Genomic DNA, 17,988 nt, shown 5'->3' with positions numbered 1-17,988 from the left:
CGACGGCTCGGGCCTGTCTGTTCCCTGCCGCGAAATGTCGGACTTTATTTTATCTATGTAGAACAAAGATTTTGTAACTGTAGTGTCTTTGTGTTTAGTAGATCTGTTTTTATCATCTATGGATGACATTTTGTAGAAGCCCATCAATTGACCCGATATGTAGAACTCCGGAGTCTGCCTCAGGCCACATTTCCCCAAAGGTCGCGCCTTCGGGGAGCGCCTTCGCCTTCTTGGGCCTTAGCGGCCATTCCATTCTGTCCTTTCTCCTATCTTCCACTCCGCACAGCAAGATGTCGTCAACCAAGGATATGCGACGGGCGGATCTCGGTCAGTCGAATTCCTTCATCTCCATCTACTGAATACTGACGCGGCACCAGCGATCCCCTATGTCGACCCGCCTAAGAGCACCAGCGAGGCCGATATGTCCAGTACGCCACCCCAACATCATTCTACGCCCTCCTCCCCCGCCAACATTGGGCCTGGCACCATGTGAGCGCCTATTCTGATATAGCAGCAGGTACCATGTCGAGCACTATGCCGATGGCAGCGGTATGTTATTCCCCGATAATGCGATGATGGCTGGAGTTCCGAGGTTAGTGAAGCAGTGAGCTGACACATTCTAGATGTTCACGCGCAACAGGTAAGCTGAGCGGCGCATTCGAAGAAATTATCATCAAATAGTATCGCGCCGTTAACAAAAATGTCCGCTCTAAAGGATGATTGGATGGTGGGTTCAAGATACCCTCCCCAGAGTTCCGTTGGATCCGACCTTTTCTGACACAGCTACAGGGTGTCGTTCGTCTTCTCCCTCCAGTCCTGGCTGTCCGAGTCGCCCGAGCAGAAGAAGAATGCCTCCACACCGGCTTACATGTCGGTCATGATGTCCTGTTCGTATACACCCTGCCCGCGCTGAGGTCACCGCATACTAACCATTCTCTGTGTTTCTAGTGATGGCGCTGGTCGTTGTACGTCGTTTCGCCACTATCCGCCAAATCCCTGATCATGCTTTTTTATCTGACTCTATCCGCAGACTTACTTCCCCATGTTCCTGCCTCCTCAGGCCAAGGGCGGCGTCGCTGCTCCGGCCCCCGCCTAAACCTCCGAACCTCAATGATACCAATACCTCAATACCAACGTGTCTCGTCGTCAATTCCTATAATGCATGCGACTGGGGTGAGACGGCTGTAAATGTCGTCGAGAGGTCACAACTGCACTGCCCGTCCAGTAAAATGGTGGTTGTACGGTGGTTGACTCATGCTGTACCAATAATGAGTGGATTCAGGGTAATCGGACCATGCTACCACTCAAAATGTTCTAGCACTCTAGCGATTAGTTTAATTGAAGCAATACTGTACTGTACTGTTCACTATCTATCCTTTATGTAAATACTAGTTACTAGTTAAACTAAACCTCGCTAGTATAACCAGAACAATCACTATCGCATGCAGCTATTCACGGTTCAGTGGGTGCTTAGTCACACACCGCCTTCCCGCGTGCCCCGTCACAAAAGGCTAGTCAACTCAGCCTTTCCCTCTGATTCTTCCCTCAAACACCAGACCACCTTCGTCTTCCCCACACACGCTCTCGATCGCTCATCTTCCAGAGATACTGAATCTCCCCCCCTCGCTCTCTTTACCAACACCGATTTCAAGAGTCGTTTACGACAAAAGGCCGAGTTTATGTCCATCGAAAACCTCAAGACCTTCGGTAAGTTAGGTCGCCACCTGCCCCCCCCTCCTCCCACTTCACGCCTGCATACTGTACCTGCCTCAACACCACCCTCGAGCGGTCTTGATGCAGTAGTGCATGCAACTTGAATACATTCTCTCTTCTGGTTTCGTGTCCTTGGAGTGATTGTGAGGGTTGCATCGCCCTGCTCTCCCCTCGTCGATCGTTGTGGCGGGGTAAAGTTTTGTACTGGACTGCGGCTGACACATTTCTTTTTTTCAACAGACCCCTTCGCCGAAGCTGACGAAGACACCGGCGAGACTAAACAGTCTCAGAATTACATCCATATCCGGATTCAGCGTACGTTTCTTTACTTCGTCTTCCTCTCCTAGCCGAACCCCACTACGACACAGGCCCCGTGTTTACTTGGAGATCGAGCACGTGCTAACTATATATACTACAGAGCGCAATGGTCGTAAGACTCTGACCACTGTTCAGGGTCTTCCAAAGAAGTTTGACCAGAAGAAGATTCTGAAGGTCATCAAGAAGAAGTTCGGTACGTATTCCTTTCACCCCTCCCCCTCATCGCCAACCATGGTTTGCGAGGAACGAAACAATATCTAACTCTACTCTCTTCCAGCCTGCAATGGCACCATTGTTTCCGACACCGAGATGGGTGAGGTGATTCAGCTGCAAGGAGATCAGCGTAAGGATGTTCAGGAGTTCTTGACCGACAAGAAGGAAGGCCTCGAGCTTGATGCCAAGACCATCAAGGTACGTCTCTTTGACAAAAACTATTCCCCATAGTCCCCAAACCCCCTCAATACTAACATTCCAACCAGGTCCACGGTTTCTAAACACATCGCCATGCCTTGTTCCGGTCCCTTCTTCCCAGTCTATGTTGCCCCGTGAGCGGTTGGATAGGAAGCATGCGATGTATCCCCTAACCGCCGGCCGTGCGCACAGCCGGCCCACCCAGTCGGTCAAATGTCTGTTGCTTTCTGCCCTTCACCACTCTGAGCCCGGCTTAGTAGACTTGGGCCATTGTCGATATGAGTTAACCCCCCCGCTTTTCCCTCTGGATTTCCAGCGATACGGTCCCAGCATGATCGGCCGGAAATCGGGGTTGTTGTTTTGTTCCTCTCTCATATTCGACATTATCATTAGTGTTTCTTTTCCACAGAACGGGATCCATGACGGAACGAGGCGTTGGTAGATACCCATATCTGCATAGACAGACGATGCGTTTTTTAACTCTTCATTTGTTTGCGCGCGTGTGCTTTTATTTCTTTTATTCTCTATCTTATTCTTTATCCTTTATTCTTTTCCATTCCTTTTGCTTTTCCGACGGGACACTGCGTCTTGCATGATGAGAAGCTCCGGGTCTTTAGGGTTTCGAGAGGAAGGGTTGGTTGAGCTTTTCATGACTTTTCTGCATGTGCTCGTCTGATCGGTCTTTACCGTCTTCCTTTTCCTTTTCCCTGGTCTTTTCTTCCATGTTCTGCATTCCTTGCCATAGCTGCTAATCGGAAACATGGAATTGAATCGCTAGGATACTATGCCCATTTCTCTTGTAGAGTATATGTAGATGTAGATCGAACTTGCCATTCCAGTCTTTCTGTATGGGAGACTACTAATAGTATTGATATCCGGCAACAGTAGTAGGTTCCAAAAGCTGTGACCCAAGGGCGATGTGATGCGATTCGCAATGTAATAGTACTAGCAGCCGTCAACTTCGAGCTTGAACGTTGGTGCGCCGCGTATTCGAGTTCAGGTTGCTGGCATGCATTATTCTTCCGAGGTTGGGACGTTGAAGTTTTCTACATTTGCATTCTTGCGATGTACACTAGTAGATATGTTGGGGAAGTCAGAAAGTAAGTAGATAAGATCTGTCAAAGATCGGTGTGTACATTGTCACAAAGAAAGAAAAAAGCAGAGCCCTAACACAATTCATGCTATGCACCCACTCCAGAAAAAGAAAATGACAATTCCGAGATGTACAATTCGGCCCGATTTCTTCGCGGAAACGCTGAGGCCCGTTGGTATCGATTGATTTTGGGGGGAAGGGGTGTCTGAGGGAGAAAGATATGTAAAAGGTAGACCCCAGCAAGGAGAGAGAAAAAAAAACGCAGAACAAGAGGAAAAAGAAGAGAAATGAAATGAAAAGCGGGACAGTGGAAACGGCAATGAAGGTATCGTCAAAGTTCTGCGGGATCTGCGACTCGCATACGCAGGAAGATTGCCACCGCCCAGTCCCAGAGTTTCTGGGTGATCACGAAGATGGGGACTTCAGGCTCGTTCTCGCGGGTGAGATGTAGTTGTAAGAGCAGCGAGGACATGCTGAGGAAACTGGCTACCGAGACGACCAGTAAGGATGCTGCTGTTTCTCGTTTTATCGTAGCATGATTTTGGGTGGCGTGGTAGACGAAGGTTAAGCTCTGGTGAAAAGGTTAGTCACTGTACTACAATCAATTTGGCAGTATGCATGGGCAAGAAAAGCACGTACAGTGGTAATGGATATCCAGGCTGGTAGGAGGAGCCTGGGGTCGGAGGATGCGCCGGAGAGATAAAGGACCCAGGAAGTAATGTATGCAATCAATCCATTCGTTGTCAAAAGGCGGATGACAACCGCTGGAGGTGTGTAATTCAAAAGCCTGGAAGTGGAGAGAACGTAAGTCAAGTGGATGATAGCGAATGAAAGGGCGAGCGAAACTTACCATCGAGACATCATACAATCTGCAAAGAAATAAGATAGATATGCGGATGCACAGCACTAGCGAGAAAGTCAGCATCACTGGTGTTTAGCCCAAGAGAAAAAAAAGTCACGGTTGCAACTTTAGATCGCGTGCCATCTCTTTACTTACCCACATAATAGCCAAAGCAACTTCAGTAACGCGAAACCTCCTCTCAACATCCCACTCCTGTCCCACGCTCCCTACGATCACCGCCGCCCACCCTTCGCGTCCCATGCCGGGCCGAATATGCAAGAGCTCCGCCAAAAAGGTGAAGGCGCATCGCAGCCCCCACCACGCGGAAGGTACTGTGCTCATTGCCCGACAGACCAACAGAGGGATGTACCATTTGCGGTCGACCCCCAGTATGACAGCCACCCGCGGGTGAAGCGGTGAAGGAGCAGCATGTCCAGCATCGCTGCCGAGTGGGGTGTGGGAAGTCGAGGAGGTCGGGGAGGGCGGGACAGCGGGCGGCGCTGTTGAAGTCACTTCTTTCATGAATTGGACCGCGGGCACTGCTGCCGTGGGTCGGAGTAGTTCAGGAAGTGTGTGCGTTTGAGAGAGATCTAGGGTCTGGCTTGTGAGGCGACTTAGCGGGAGGAGCGTATGGCGGAGGAGACGCATTCCGTCGAGGAGCCAGCCTTGACGAAGAATCGCGGCATATGCGGCCGGCGCGCAAGTCGGTGTGGGTTCGTTTTGGACTCTTTGGAGTTCCCGCGAGAATATCTCGATTGTTTCGTTTTATGTCTGAACTGGTTGGGCTCGTTGAGAACGGGACGTTGTTCGAGTAGGGTTGATTTGGGCCGGGTCTCCCCTGATCAATAGATTTTCGAGAAAACGTGTACAGAGCGAATGTCCCTTTCTCGGGGATATGCGGAGGGTACTCTGTAGTAGATAAAAAAAAGCTACCCCTAAGCGATCCGAAGACCGGGCAACAAAATAAAATAAAAAGAGAGAGAATTGGGTGGAGTGTTTGGAAGGGTCTCGACACAGCAACCTTGCCATATCGCGGAGATCTACACGTGACTCCGGTTTTTATTCTCTCGGCCAATCTCGAGACACTTATTTCCCCGACGCAATCCGCTCAGTCCCTCGCTGTTCGCCATGGCGTCCTCACTTCGTTCGCCCGCGGGCAAGACTCTCTCGATTACACAGTCGGCCCTGAATAATGCCCGACCCTACGCCCCTGGCGCGCCGCAATGCCGGTCTTTCTCGCAGACGTCGCAACGGTGGGCTTTCAAGACGCAAAACTTCAGCCCGCGCACCGCGTCCCAGCCCTCGATGAAGGTTCGGTCAAAGGACCTTCTCGCAAATCAACTACCGAATGATATTGGATTGTTACCGGGAACCTTCGTCCGCCCACTGTGGAGGGATTTGCCTTCGGTTTTCGACACGCCGCGGGATCGGCTCCAAATGGAGTGGACCTGGATTAAGGCATGGTTCCAGAATTTCATGAGGTGAGCCCTATCTTTCTTTCCTGCTGGTTCTACTCCCACCTGGCATGCCATAGCAGGTCTCGGTGGGAGGAGGTCATGAAAAGACCTCCCCGAGTAGTAGAGTCAATCGGCCCTTCAAGACAACGGCAACTAACATCGACCAGCTTGATCATCTATACCAAGAAGGACAACAACTATCCCCTCCTTCTGACAGAGCGTCGAAAGATCGCAACCTCCCTATACAAAAACATGTACACCCTTTTCGCCAGGTAAGCATAGCAAAGCCTCCCCCTCCCACCCTCACAGCAAAAACTAACGACCAAAAAAAGCGGCGACATCCCCAAACTCAAGCAAATAACCTGCGACGGCCTCTCCACAAAACTCATCTCCCAAATCGAAGCCCGCCGCCCAACCGAAGTAGTAACCTGGAACCTAATCAAATGGCTCCGCCAACCCAACACCTACTTCACCGGCATCCGCGTCCTCTCAGACCGCGCCACCCAACTCCCCGAGGTCCCCAAATCCGGCATCCGCCAGATCGTCCTGCGCGTCTCATCCCGCCAATCAATGACAAAGGTCAACACCGCGCCTTTCCAACTGGCGGCCAAGGCCTCGAAGAACGTTGCTGCCGCCCAGCAGCAGCAGCAGCCGGCAAAGGAGCAGGATGTTACCGAGTACGTCGTTATTCAGCAACTTATCTGGAACGGAAAGGATGCTGGTTGGCGCGTTTGGGGGAATACTAAGCCTACGACTATGGAGCAGATTTGGCATGATCCTTCCTTTGCCCCGGGTATGACGGCGTTGGAGAGACTTGATGCTATGAAGGATTTTATGAAATAAATTCGATTCGCGCATCTCCTTGGTCCTGTGAAGAGAAACTGAATGCTGAACTGTTCTGTTTTTTTGACGCCAACTCTCCGTTGAATCGGTGACCCCCTCGCCGGGGGCAAATTTGTGATATAGAGCCATTTACTTTTTTTCAATGTACAATAGCATCCCTCCCGCTTATATCAGCCTTTTTTCTACTCATTTAACTCTCTGTATCACTGGCCAGTTGTTCAAATACTAGTAAGCAGCTGACCAGCTTGGACAGCATTCTTACGTCCAATGAAGTACTAGTACTGCTAAGCAATAAGGTAGAAAGCAAGATCTCGAAGAAAAGCTCAGCCGCGCCTTCACGTATCCAACCAAAAATACAGATTACTACTAGTTACCAGTATAAGGTTCGAGGGAGATAAAACTCATGGGAATTCAAAAATCAAGCAAAATGCTAAAGCCAACATGATGTATATGTACAGGGAGACGTAGACACCAAATTAGTGTAGTACAAAGTCAGTCAAGTCAAGTCAAGTCAAGCAGGCAGAGGGAGGGCGTGTTCGTTTCTGAACAGACCAAGACAAATGGGAGGATTGTGTAGGGATTGGGATTGGGTAGGGATCTGCGATCGTGAAAGCATAGAGAGGAGCGTAGTACGTGAGTCCAAGTGCAAGTGTGCGTGGTAATTCGTTCCAGTTCAATGAAAGGGACGACGGAACACAAGACATGTATTGGTGAACGTGAGTGAAGCATCTAGTCGTCGTCGAAGATTTGGAAAGTGTTATTCAGTATCGTTTCAATGACGCGGACTTGCCAGCCTGCGTCGGCGATATTTCCACCCGAGTTGGCGCCCATGAGGGTTGGTCTAGAGTAAGTGACAGTGTTAGTATGTGTGTCTATAGATGTAATAACGTGAATGAATAAATAAATACGTACCCGAAGCAAATGGCCAAGTTGCCTGCATTCATTCGGTTCTGAGTGTAGTGTTCTTGGACCTTGTTCAGGTGCTGGGGTGGGAATTCTGGTCAGCTTTCTTGTTCCAAGAAAAGGTATTCTGGTACTAGTGGATTCCGGCTTACCAGGATGATTGCGCGAAGGGTAGCGTAGTGTGCATCGGGTAGACTGTTGATAAGAGCATGCAGCGAGTCACGGCGTTGGATATCGTCATCAATGCCTGCATATTCGATTTGGATCAGTATCTGCGTGTGATCGAGGCGGTGGGTTTCTACTTACGCGCAGCATCGACAAATTGGGTATAATACTGTGAGGTGAACAAAGGATCCGGGAGATCTCGGAAGAATTGCTTCGCAAGTCCAGCGACACTGTTGACATCGTGGTAGAAGTTCTCCGGGTTTGTGAAATCAACTTGAGACGAGTCTATAATATCGAGTTAGATTGGAACAACTTCCAAAAATTGGGGTCATGGGATAGTTACCATTGTCAAACACTGCCTTCATGTGGCTAATATGGTTGGCGCTGCCGGAGAGTCGATAGATACCCTCCATATCCAGTCCAAACAGTTCAACTGCCTGGAAACATTGGTAGACGAGGAAGGGAACAGCTGTTCCATCCCGAGCGTACAGGTCCTCGAGGGATACTCCGAAGACCGGCTTCAGAGGAGGCAGATTTGTTTGGTAGCCACCCTTTTCCATTGGAGGGGGTCCAGCCATTGGCACCACCACCTGCGATGGAGGTTGCTGAGGTGGGGGTCCCGAGGACGGGTATGGAGGCTGACTCGGTGGTGCCGATGTAGGTTCTGGTTGGGCCTGGTATGAAGGCGGCTGGAATCGATCGGTGGTGCTCTGAGGTGGTTGGGTCGCAGGAGAAGAGATATTCGCAGTGGAGAATGTCTGAGGTAGAACAGATTGACGCTTGTTCAGAGTGCTGGGCTGTGAGGATGTACTAGCCCCACCACCAAGTGTCTGGAAATTGTGTTAGAAAGCGAGTAATGTATAAACTGTTGACCAAGGACGAAACTTACGGGGTGGGGTTCGTATTTGACTTCATCGCCAGCCACGGCACCTTCATTACCCTCGTGGCTCAGGATGTATTCGTGAAGGTCCTTCTCGTTGTCAACCTGACGGACAACCTCCGCAAGACTCTTGGGTGCAATCGAGCTCGCGCCGTCCGTCTTCATCGGGCTAACGCACAGGCCCTGTCCCAGCAGAAGCTTCTCATTGAAAGTAGCTGTCAATTGTCAGTAAAAAAGGAATCTTCCAGATGACGTCAAGCCACAACTCACCGAACTTCTGCTGCTGCAACGTCAATCCCGAGTCGCACTCAGAGATGAGCTGTTGTAGATTAAGCACCGTCTGAGGGCGGTGCATGGACAACAATTCCCGACGCGCCGCCTGCGCCGCCTGAACCTTGGTCTTGTAATCACCATCAGCAGTTTCAACCTTGCGCGTAAGTTCCTCCTCATGCTGCGCGCCAGACTTGTGACCCTTCAGTCCGAACTTGCCACCGGACTTTTCGCCAGTGCGGACACGATCCAGCTGCTCTGCTAACGACTCATATTTGGCCTTGGCTTTCTCGGCCTGGGACTCGGCGTCGGTGACCTTTTTCTCCGCAGCGAGTCCGGTTTGTTTCCACTGTTTGCGGCTACGCTCGATGTTGGCTGAGAGCTCGCGCAGATCGTCTGACATCTGCTGAAGTGATACGGCGAATTGGAGTCCATGATCGGCCATGCGCTCATGCAGGCGGTGGATATCTTTGTAGCTGGAGCTGTACGTGCCCTGGCGGTTGTCATTGCGTTGCGCGGCTTCGTTCACGGCGCGGGACAGTTTGCGCAACCCCTGAGCGTGCTCTTCTTCCAAAGAGCCTCGCTTTTTGAGAAAGCTGGAAAAGTCCTAAGCAGAGAGGGGAGAGGTATATGTTAGCAAGTGCGAACCTTCCTTTTGATGTTTGGGGATAGGTGGCAGTGACGTACCTGGGCGGAGGCCACGCTTTGTTTCAGACGACTGAGGAGAGTGGTGATGCCGATCTACGGGAGATGTCAATTAGCATGGGAGATTCTAGGAGTACAGTCGCTGGACTGTAGTCTAGCCATTGGATACTCACCTCTGAGTTCACGATTTTGTCCAAGCGAGCTTTCAATTCATCGGATATGGCCGCTTGGGGTTGCGGTTGCGGTTGCGGTTGGTGTTGGTCGAGGGCCCCCGAGTGGCCGGACTCGCGACCGGCACTAGATGGAGGCGCATCGGAGAGCGCGGGGAGCGCAGTCGGCTCAGGGAGAACTGAGTCGGCCATGAAGGTAGGTTGGGATATGGTGGGAGGAGGTGGAAGAGGTAGAAGAAGGAAACGACCGAGGGGGAGATCCGAAACGCCACATCGGGGTCCTAGCTATTATTATCGATGTCACTTGGCGGTGGGGAGTCGATCAGAGGCCCACCGAGAATGTTGCAGCCTGAAAGGATCAATTTGAAGGAAGTGAACAAGTATGAGGATCAAGATATGGTGAATGAGTGAGAAATGTATGGAGTAAAATACAAAGTACACAATTAGCTAGTACTGGGGGGGGTAGTGTTAGGCAGCGTTGTCTCCTGATGTACCTGAAGTACCTAAGGCTGTACCCTAATGCTGTATGCTGTGTGTGGCTCAGGGATGACGCAAGCAGAACAGCCACACCGAAGAATAGAACATCCACTGACATTCAAAATTAATGCACTAGTACTGTTACATAGACTCGGACAATCCCCCATATACTCCGGTTAGTACTCCCTGATCTTCATTACCTCAAGCTCCGAACATGGAACACTTCAGCCACATCCATTCTGGCCGAAGTCTATTGATACTTCTACTCGTAGTAGTATTATGTGTATTCCCCTACTACCATCTAGACTAAATAGGCTTGGTTCCTTATTAGCTGATCGTCTGAATACAATGGCATCTCAATAGTCTACTAGTTATTAGTATACTAATAAACCACTGTGCGGAGTACTCAGAGCCTCAACTCCTTGCAGGCTGGCCCCACGTGTAGTAGTGGGATGGCCATTCAAGTTGGATTCAGGTTATAAAGAAGCCCTGGAGAAAGCTGTACTAGAACTATTTCTAGTTCTGCGTCTACTGACAGCTTGACAATCATTCCTGAATCCCCACCCTGCACCTTGTATCCTGCAAAATTCCCCGAATGCGGTTTCTATCCAATCAATGCCAGCGGAGGCCGATCTGATAGCCTCATCATGACCCACTTACCCTGGCCCGAGGTCAAGACTGCCAGTGCCTAGGGTAATTATTGTACTTATAGTAGGTGGCTTTCTCCTCTTCTGACCCATTCTACTTGTACACTTACATCTAGCAGTACCATATCAAACCTCCACCATGTCAGAGATCAATGTCACCGCGCTTATCTATCCGCAGCCAGAGAAGTTCGACGAGGTGAGAAGATCCCTGGATACTGGTGATAAACCTCCCCTCTCGTGGTCCAGTCTAACCATGTCAGGTCGCTGCCTTAATCACCGAAGTCACCAAAAAGGTGCAAGAAAACGAACCCGACACTCTGCTTTACTACGCATTCCAAGTGCAAGGCAAGAAGGAGATCGCAATTGTCGAAAGGTCAGCTCCTTTCCCCTCATCTCGTGCCTCGGCATTTCCGACTCAGCAAGTCAGGGCTGGGACAAGGCCAGGGCCAAGCTAACCGAAACCCCAGATATAAGAACCAGGCGGCCGTGCAGGCCCACGTCAAGTCAGCCTATTTTCGCGACTTTGCCGCCAAGATGGCCAAGCTGACCGCAAAGCCCTCTGAGTTGCGGGCTGGAGGATTCCTGGGCGGTTCGCGGGGCGTATCGCGGCTGTAGAATGGGATAGGGACCACCTGTGGCAGATTTGCAGTGATGATATTTCTGGGGAATCAGAGAGCCAGATATAAATAAATAAGAGAGTAAGGAAATCCATTGGACTATTCCCGGACAAGTTGGCGCCCCTCGTGATTGCATTCTTATGCGATTGGTGCAGAGTAGAAGCAGCAGGGCAGGATCCGAGCATCGCAGCAACCTTAGGAACATCACCTCACTGCATACACTACCACTCACGGGCCCACCACAATTCCCCTAGACTTCTTTCACAGCTGAATTTCTGGAGTCCCGAGTAGAGAATCTCAAATCAACATTAGACATTGGTTATTTTCTGGTGGGTCCTGGAAAATCAAGCTGTCCCTTGTTCCTGTCCTTGTCCCTTTTCCCTTTTTTTCATCACTCCACATCAGCCTTGACCTTTCCAAAGCTCGGCCCCTCCTTTTCTTCGCGATCTTCCCCTTCTCCACCTACGAACCTGAACCTCACTTTCGTCTTCCACCCCCCTCTTTTCTCCTTAAGACCTTCTATCCCTTACTTTGTCCAATTTCTCGATCGCAGGGCAATCTATCTCGTTATCGATTGTTATTCAGACTGTGTTGCCTCGGGCCTCCTCTCCTTATCGCCGTCTTTTTCCCCCTTTTGTTTCGGTGTACATAACTTCGCACAACCATGGCGACGGGTCCGGCTACTCAATCGCTCAAGGTAGGCTTCAGCTTCCTCTACTGCCCTGGGTTGGGGTTTGTTGGAGCATCAGCTAATCCGTCGAATAGTGCGTGGTGACGGGTGACGGTGCAGTTGGCAAGGTCAGTACTGCGAATCCCCCCTCCAATTGCACCTCCACAGCTGCAATGGAAATATTGACGAGCTCGATTCTTTAGACATGCCTTCTGATCTCCTACACAACGAATGCCTTCCCCGGCGAATACATCCCTACTGTGTATGCTTCTGATCCCTTCCACCTCTCCTCCCCTCAACTGTGCTCTCACTGCTGGTCAATGAACCCCAAACTAATGGACTATCCCACAGCTTCGACAACTATACCGCCAGCGTCATGGTCGATGGCCGACCGATTAGTTTGGGACTGTGGGATACCGCCGGACAAGAAGATTACGACCGTCTCCGACCTCTCTCCTACCCGCAAACCGACGTGTTCTTGATCTGCTTCTCGATTGTCAGCCCACCTTCCTTTGATAACGTCAGAGCCAAGGTACGTTTTTTCCACAACTTGAACCGCGATTTCCATTCCCATCCTATCTCTGTTCCATCATGAATGCAGAGTCGCAAGTTTGCAACTTGGGGCTTGCGTTCTTGCTTATCTCTCTCTTTGAACTTTCGAGGTAAACAATGACTAACCTCTTCTTCCAGTGGTTCCCCGAGATCGAACACCACGCCCCCAACGTTCCCATCATCCTGGTCGGCACAAAGCTCGATCTCCGCGACGACCGCGCAACCACCGAAGCCCTCCGATCCCGCAAGATGGAGCCCGTCTCATACGAGCAGGCCCTGGGCGTGGCCAAGGAAATCCGAGCACACAAGTACCTGGAATGTTCCGCCCTGACACAGCGTAATCTGAAGAGTGTTTTCGACGAAGCCATCCGGTAAATCCACCCCATCTTTGACTGCATCAGATGCAAGCATGATCTTGAACCATCGCTAACGTTATCCCAGCGCCGTCCTGAACCCCCGCCCCGCAGCCAAGTCTGGGCGAAAGAACAAATGCAAGATCCTGTAGGATATTGTCTTCCGTGCACTCTTCTTTACGTCTGCTATAACGATTAATATATAGTTAATACGGCGTCCCGGACGTGTACGAGGGGGGTGGAAATCGGGCTCTTTCTTTGCCCACATACTCTCTCGTTTCTCTATCTGTCTCTCTCGATGAACTTTACCTCCAGCACCATACCATCCTCACGACCCACACGAAGGAAGCAATACCTTCTTCCATCCATCCATCCACCTCCAGTTCCAACTGTCCCGTCTGAAGTGAACGCTGGGCAAATACATCATTTTGCTCATTCCAAGCATCCATCTACCACATGTCCCGCTGCGATATCCTCCGTGTTTTGATTTGATTTCCAAAGTTGTCAGCTTATCTGTCTGAATGATTGTCCCATCTTATTTTCTTTGCAATCGGGAGTTTTTCTTTTTCTCTTTGCTTCATCTTTCTTCCGACCTTTTCTCCATTTCTCCATCTCCCTCTCTCTCCCCATGATTCTAGAGCCATCGTACTGATAGATTTTTTCAAAAAATTTGCGCAAGTATCCATTTGGGGCTACGGTTGAATCGGAGAATACTTCGTGCCATGAACTTGAACTTCGTCTCACTGAGTACAGAGTATACTAGTATTTCGGAGATCACAATCATCGTACCAGTAGGGCGGGGTTTTATAGTTTCCAACAACCAGTCATTTACATACTGCATGTACTATAGTTATACAGTAGTACTTGTACTTGGGTAGTGATCGGCGCGCGGGCCCTAAAGAAAACAGACTGTACATGCAGGCCATAAAGCAGCGTTCTATGTGGGTCATCAAAACAATAACAAGACAATGCCAGTGCCAGTGCCAGCGCAGCCAAGAATAAAAAAAAACCAAAACCAATCATAAACAACGACAGATATCAAAAGTAAAAGCAAATTTTTTCAAAGATGGATGAGATGTGCAATAATAACATTTACCACATCTGCTGCGGTCTGCGACTGGGGTGCACACCAGCATACTTATCATCATCACCGTTGGCAGCGGGGGTCGCAGCAACTTCGGCATTAGCACCGGTACGACCGGCAGGCTTGTCGTGCTTCTTCTTGTCTGTTTTGATCTTCTTGGCGTCGCGTTGGCGCTCGTCGTTCAGTTTTTCGTTCTTCGCTTGGATTTTGGCTTTGCGGCTGTCTGTGTTGCCTCCGCCACCGGCACTGGGTGTTTTTGAAACAAGTTAGCATATAGTAAATATGATTGGGGGACGACCCGAATAGAATAGAGCATCGTGGGTGGGTTTGGTTTGGATCGGATTGGAAGAAACTCACGTTAGCTCGACGTTCATGCGGCGAGGAGGGTACTTTCCATCATCGAACATGGAGTGATGGTACAGCTTCAGGCAGGTCTTCATGCGGTCGTAGTTGTCGAACTCGATGAAGGCGAAACCGCGGCACTTGCTGGGAGCTTCTTTCTTGGTTGCGACGCGGACTAGGGCTGGTGGGTTCTTTTCGAAGTGCTTGGTGAGGGATTCGTGGTTGGCGGAGTAGGGCAGGTTGCCTGTTCAATTTTAGTTTTCCGGTTTCATTCGGGTTTAACTGTTGTCGTTGGGTTATGTGTTACTTACCGACGAAGCAGATGAAGCGAGAGTTCTTGCCCTGGACAGCTTCCTCTTGCTCTTGCTCTTGCTCTTGCTCTTGCTCCTCGGGGGCAGCAGTTTCGTCGGTTTTTTGCTTCTTGTTCTTCTTGTCCTTCTTTTCTTTCTTTTCCTTCTTTTCCTTCTTCTCGGTGGTCTCCTCGTCGACGTCCATCTTGTCGGCGGGTGACTCGGTCTCAGCCTCGTCCTCGGCCTTGCGCTTTTCCTTCTTTTCCTTCTTGTCGGATTTATCCTTCTTCTCCTTCTTGTCAGACTTGTCCTTCTTCTCCTTCTTGTCCTTCTTTTCCTTCTTCTCCTTCACCTCGGTAGTCTCAACAGGCGCAACCTCAGCAACCTCATCCTTCTTCTCCTTCTTCTCTTTCTTTCCTTCTTTTCCTTCTTCTCCTTCTTCATCTTCTTGCCCTCAGGCACAACGGCATCAGCCGGGTTCTCGAGCTTGCGCTTATCGCCCATTGTAATTGTGTGTGTATGTATGGGTGTGGGTGATTGACTGGGGGTTATGGAAGTTTGTAGCTTTTGTCGCAAGTTCCAAAATTCGCTCCGAAAAATTTAGGCGGAGACCTGCGAGAAATTTGGATTTTGCCGTTTTCATGGAAAGGCGGTGAAGCGCCATCGCTGCTCCATTCCCGATTTGGTAGTAACCTCGAACCTTACCGGATGGGGAAATTATTTAATTCTATTTTATCGTCATCTCTATACCTCAATGCCTTGGATTGGATTATAGTGGATGATGATCGGATGGAGACCATCAGGTTATTCACTTCTTGGATCTAGAGTTTCTGAAACACCCGGGCTATAAACGGCTTAGTCCGTTTAGTTGTCAGGCACCGTAAGGCATCCCTGCATATTATTTAGACGTCCCAGGGGGACTTGAAATATAAAGTACAGTGGGGGCAGAGGGGGAGTCCACGTCTCTGCTCTTCTCGCCAGGCCATCCAAGCTCCCCAGAGCTATGGACTGTACCACAGAAGGCAACGGCGATCTATACGGTGTTGGCGTCCGAACCGGTCTTTATCTACAATGGGCTGCTGGATTTCTTCTCCGCAACTGGAATGGATCCTGGAAAACAATATCAGCCGTACGCGTTGTAAATAATGCGATTTGCTATGCGATTATTGTCACCATGATCATTGGACAAGCCAAGGGCTCCGCATTATCCCTGGACTTCCTCCTGGTCTACTATCTCACCATTGCATTATTCTACTCCGAATCATACAATCTCTTGAAAAAGCGCGACGCAGCCGGTAACGAGCAGGGATATTTACTACGTCCCGATTTCCCGCTCGTTGCGCAAAATTTCCTATGTGCCCTGATCAGTGTTTTTGGCGTTTGGTTTTGGATTCAGGGCGTTTATCAGGTCGAGTCACCCACATGTCCAGCAAAGGCAGCTTGCTTAGGTCTTTTCCCGTTGATGAGTACCCCGTGGCGTCGATTTGCGGCTGCAATCAGCGCCATCACGGGTATATTATTTATCGCTTTCTTTGTTGTTCACCTAACGGATCTATTGCCGGGCCTCAATAAAGGCCCAGTGAGACGGGTGAACCAAATTGGGATACGTTTAGCCCGGATTTTCCAGTTCGCCTCAGCCCGGAGGATCGACCTCGATCCTTCACACTCACGGTATACGTACCGAATCAAAACGTCATCTACCGAAAGCATTCTACGACCTCAACTCAGCAAAGCACCGACGAATTTCAGTGGTTTGGTCAAGTTTACCCATTGGGCTATCATCAACCTTCTGGGCCCACTTATTGCTATTGTCTCTGTGGAGAGGATGTTACAGGCAAATCATCTCACTACAGAGAGTATCGCGACTTCAAGCGGTCAAATGATTTCCCTATTCACCGGCATCGCAAGCATTTTCGTTGCTGTAGCAGATATTGTGAGGGGATCCTGGGCTCAACAAAGGAAGGATCTAGCAGAGGAGTTTCTAGAACTCCAGGCCCATGAGCGATCCCGACCACTGAACGCAAAGGAAACCCGAACTCTAGTACGCCAACTTTTAGTGAATGAAGGACAGCGAGACCCGGCATTCCTAGAAGAAATCATTCAGACTTCGGCTTCAGATATAATGAGCATTCCAAACCCACTGGTGGAAAATGATGAACTGGAATCATCTCCCGATACGGCAAGCAAGCTTTCAAATGCTATCCGGTTGGGAAATGAGGATACGTTTAGGAGATTACTTGAGGCAATCGGACCTAACTGTCATGATAAATTGGGCAAACCCCCTCTATGGTGGGCTGTAGCCTGCCAGCAACCGCAATTTGTGACCACTCTCCTGGAACGACATGATATCGAGGTCAATTGTCGAGATCATGCAAACCGACAGACTCCATTGGGGTATGTAGCGCAGAAAGGGGATCTATCGATGCTCAAGCTACTTCTTTCGCACAAGGACATCGAAGTAGATGTCCGAAACAAACATGGACAGACCCCATTTCTAGAAGCAGCGGCAAACGGGCATGTTGAGATCATGGAAGATCTTGCTAAGCATGGTGCAGACCCAAACTGTCGAGATCAAAATGGCTACTCTCCACTGACCTGGGCAGTCCTTTCAGGGCACGATCCAGTAATCAAAACACTGCTAGCAATGAACGAAATGAACCCAAATCTCGTCGACGAAAATGGCCAACAACCTTTATGCTGGGCATCCAAGAAGGGAAACAAGACCGCCGTGCGCCTTCTACTTGAGCACAGGAGTAAGGCCGAGATAGATCACAAAGATCGACAAGGCAGAACGTCTCTCTGCTGGGCATCTATGACCGACCAGGTGGAGGTAGTCAAGATTTTGACAGAAGATGGGGCCGACCCATTTCCTCGCGACACTTCTGAGCGTACTCCATTGATATGGGCAGCCATGCGGGGTCACTTAGAGGTTGTGAAGTATTTATGCGGGCAGGCATCGCAAAGAGACCCGTCACAAATTGATGCTAAGGATATAGAATCCCGTACGCCGCTTTCATGGGCTGTTCGGAATAATCACGAGGAGATTGTGAAAGTTTTACTGGGTCATGGCTCGGATATAAAGAGTAGGGATAGCGAGGGTCAAATTCCGCTCTTTATTGCGGCTCAAAATTGCAATGTGAAGATTTGCAAGCTTTTGGTTGGGAGGAATAGGGTTTATGTGGAGGATGATGGTTATGATTTCGAGAGAATCTTGCAGTTGAGTGATGAGGATTCTTAGAGATGGAAT

At 49.9% G+C, this 17,988-nt stretch overlaps 9 protein-coding genes across 9 annotated transcripts; 6 read left to right on the top strand and 3 right to left on the bottom strand.

The window, feature by feature from the left end:
* Positions 1-290: 290 nt before the first annotated feature.
* Positions 291-1,096, top strand: N7509_005252 (uncharacterized protein; the record flags this gene model as incomplete). The annotated part of the gene is made up of 7 exons (XM_056629889.1): positions 291-327; positions 378-428; positions 515-549; positions 624-640; positions 790-887; positions 949-965; positions 1,031-1,096. The coding sequence occupies 7 exons, from the start codon at positions 291-293 to the stop codon at positions 1,094-1,096; spliced, it is 321 nt and encodes a 106-aa protein (XP_056489191.1).
* A 346-nt stretch (positions 1,097-1,442) lies between these two features.
* Positions 1,443-2,556, top strand: N7509_005251 (translation initiation factor eIF1; the record flags this gene model as incomplete). The annotated part of the gene is made up of 5 exons (XM_056629888.1): positions 1,443-1,707; positions 1,954-2,028; positions 2,132-2,224; positions 2,309-2,442; positions 2,511-2,556. The coding sequence occupies 5 exons, from the start codon at positions 1,443-1,445 to the stop codon at positions 2,523-2,525; spliced, it is 582 nt and encodes a 193-aa protein (XP_056489190.1). The 3' UTR covers positions 2,526-2,556.
* Positions 2,557-3,866: 1,310 nt separating this feature from the next.
* Positions 3,867-5,024, bottom strand: N7509_005250 (uncharacterized protein; the record flags this gene model as incomplete). Its single annotated transcript, XM_056629887.1, has 4 exons — positions 3,867-4,106; positions 4,175-4,322; positions 4,386-4,441; positions 4,533-5,024. 4 exons carry the CDS (start codon positions 5,022-5,024, stop codon positions 3,867-3,869), a joined length of 936 nt encoding a protein of 311 aa, XP_056489189.1.
* Positions 5,025-5,504: 480 nt separating this feature from the next.
* On the top strand, positions 5,505-6,676 carry N7509_005249 (uncharacterized protein; the record flags this gene model as incomplete). The annotated part of the gene is made up of 3 exons (XM_056629886.1): positions 5,505-5,857; positions 6,001-6,105; positions 6,166-6,676. The coding sequence occupies 3 exons, from the start codon at positions 5,505-5,507 to the stop codon at positions 6,674-6,676; spliced, it is 969 nt and encodes a 322-aa protein (XP_056489188.1).
* Positions 6,677-7,405: 729 nt separating this feature from the next.
* Positions 7,406-9,901, bottom strand: rgd1 (putative Rho GTPase activator (Rgd1); the record flags this gene model as incomplete). Its single annotated transcript, XM_056629885.1, has 9 exons — positions 7,406-7,517; positions 7,589-7,659; positions 7,732-7,826; positions 7,886-8,029; positions 8,088-8,574; positions 8,634-8,839; positions 8,895-9,501; positions 9,582-9,635; positions 9,713-9,901. The coding sequence occupies 9 exons, from the start codon at positions 9,899-9,901 to the stop codon at positions 7,406-7,408; spliced, it is 1,965 nt and encodes a 654-aa protein (XP_056489187.1).
* A 1,071-nt stretch (positions 9,902-10,972) lies between these two features.
* N7509_005247 (putative quinol monooxygenase) lies at positions 10,973-11,448 on the top strand (the record flags this gene model as incomplete). Its single annotated transcript, XM_056629884.1, has 3 exons — positions 10,973-11,029; positions 11,094-11,206; positions 11,301-11,448. The coding sequence occupies 3 exons, from the start codon at positions 10,973-10,975 to the stop codon at positions 11,446-11,448; spliced, it is 318 nt and encodes a 105-aa protein (XP_056489186.1).
* Positions 11,449-12,114: 666 nt separating this feature from the next.
* On the top strand, positions 12,115-13,177 carry racA (putative Rho GTPase Rac; the record flags this gene model as incomplete). Its single annotated transcript, XM_056629883.1, has 6 exons — positions 12,115-12,147; positions 12,216-12,248; positions 12,324-12,382; positions 12,472-12,652; positions 12,811-13,043; positions 13,114-13,177. The coding sequence occupies 6 exons, from the start codon at positions 12,115-12,117 to the stop codon at positions 13,175-13,177; spliced, it is 603 nt and encodes a 200-aa protein (XP_056489185.1).
* Positions 13,178-14,117: 940 nt separating this feature from the next.
* Positions 14,118-15,245, bottom strand: N7509_005245 (RNA-binding protein; the record flags this gene model as incomplete). The annotated part of the gene is made up of 4 exons (XM_056629882.1): positions 14,118-14,355; positions 14,467-14,695; positions 14,763-15,153; positions 15,204-15,245. 4 exons carry the CDS (start codon positions 15,243-15,245, stop codon positions 14,118-14,120), a joined length of 900 nt encoding a protein of 299 aa, XP_056489184.1.
* A 499-nt stretch (positions 15,246-15,744) lies between these two features.
* On the top strand, positions 15,745-17,979 carry N7509_005244 (ankyrin repeat domain-containing protein; the record flags this gene model as incomplete). The annotated part of the gene is made up of 1 exon (XM_056629881.1): positions 15,745-17,979. The coding sequence occupies one exon, from the start codon at positions 15,745-15,747 to the stop codon at positions 17,977-17,979; it is 2,235 nt and encodes a 744-aa protein (XP_056489183.1).
* Between the last annotated feature and the right edge of the window lie 9 nt (positions 17,980-17,988).

Source organism: Penicillium cosmopolitanum, assembly GCF_028827165.1.
Source record: "Penicillium cosmopolitanum strain IBT 29677 chromosome Unknown utg000006l:49.0-5199605.0:1.0-5204138.0, whole genome shotgun sequence".
NCBI classification, from domain to species: domain Eukaryota; kingdom Fungi; phylum Ascomycota; class Eurotiomycetes; order Eurotiales; family Aspergillaceae; genus Penicillium; species Penicillium cosmopolitanum.
The sequence above is the reverse complement of the archived record's forward strand: the minus strand, read 5'-3'. Positions and strand labels throughout refer to the sequence as shown.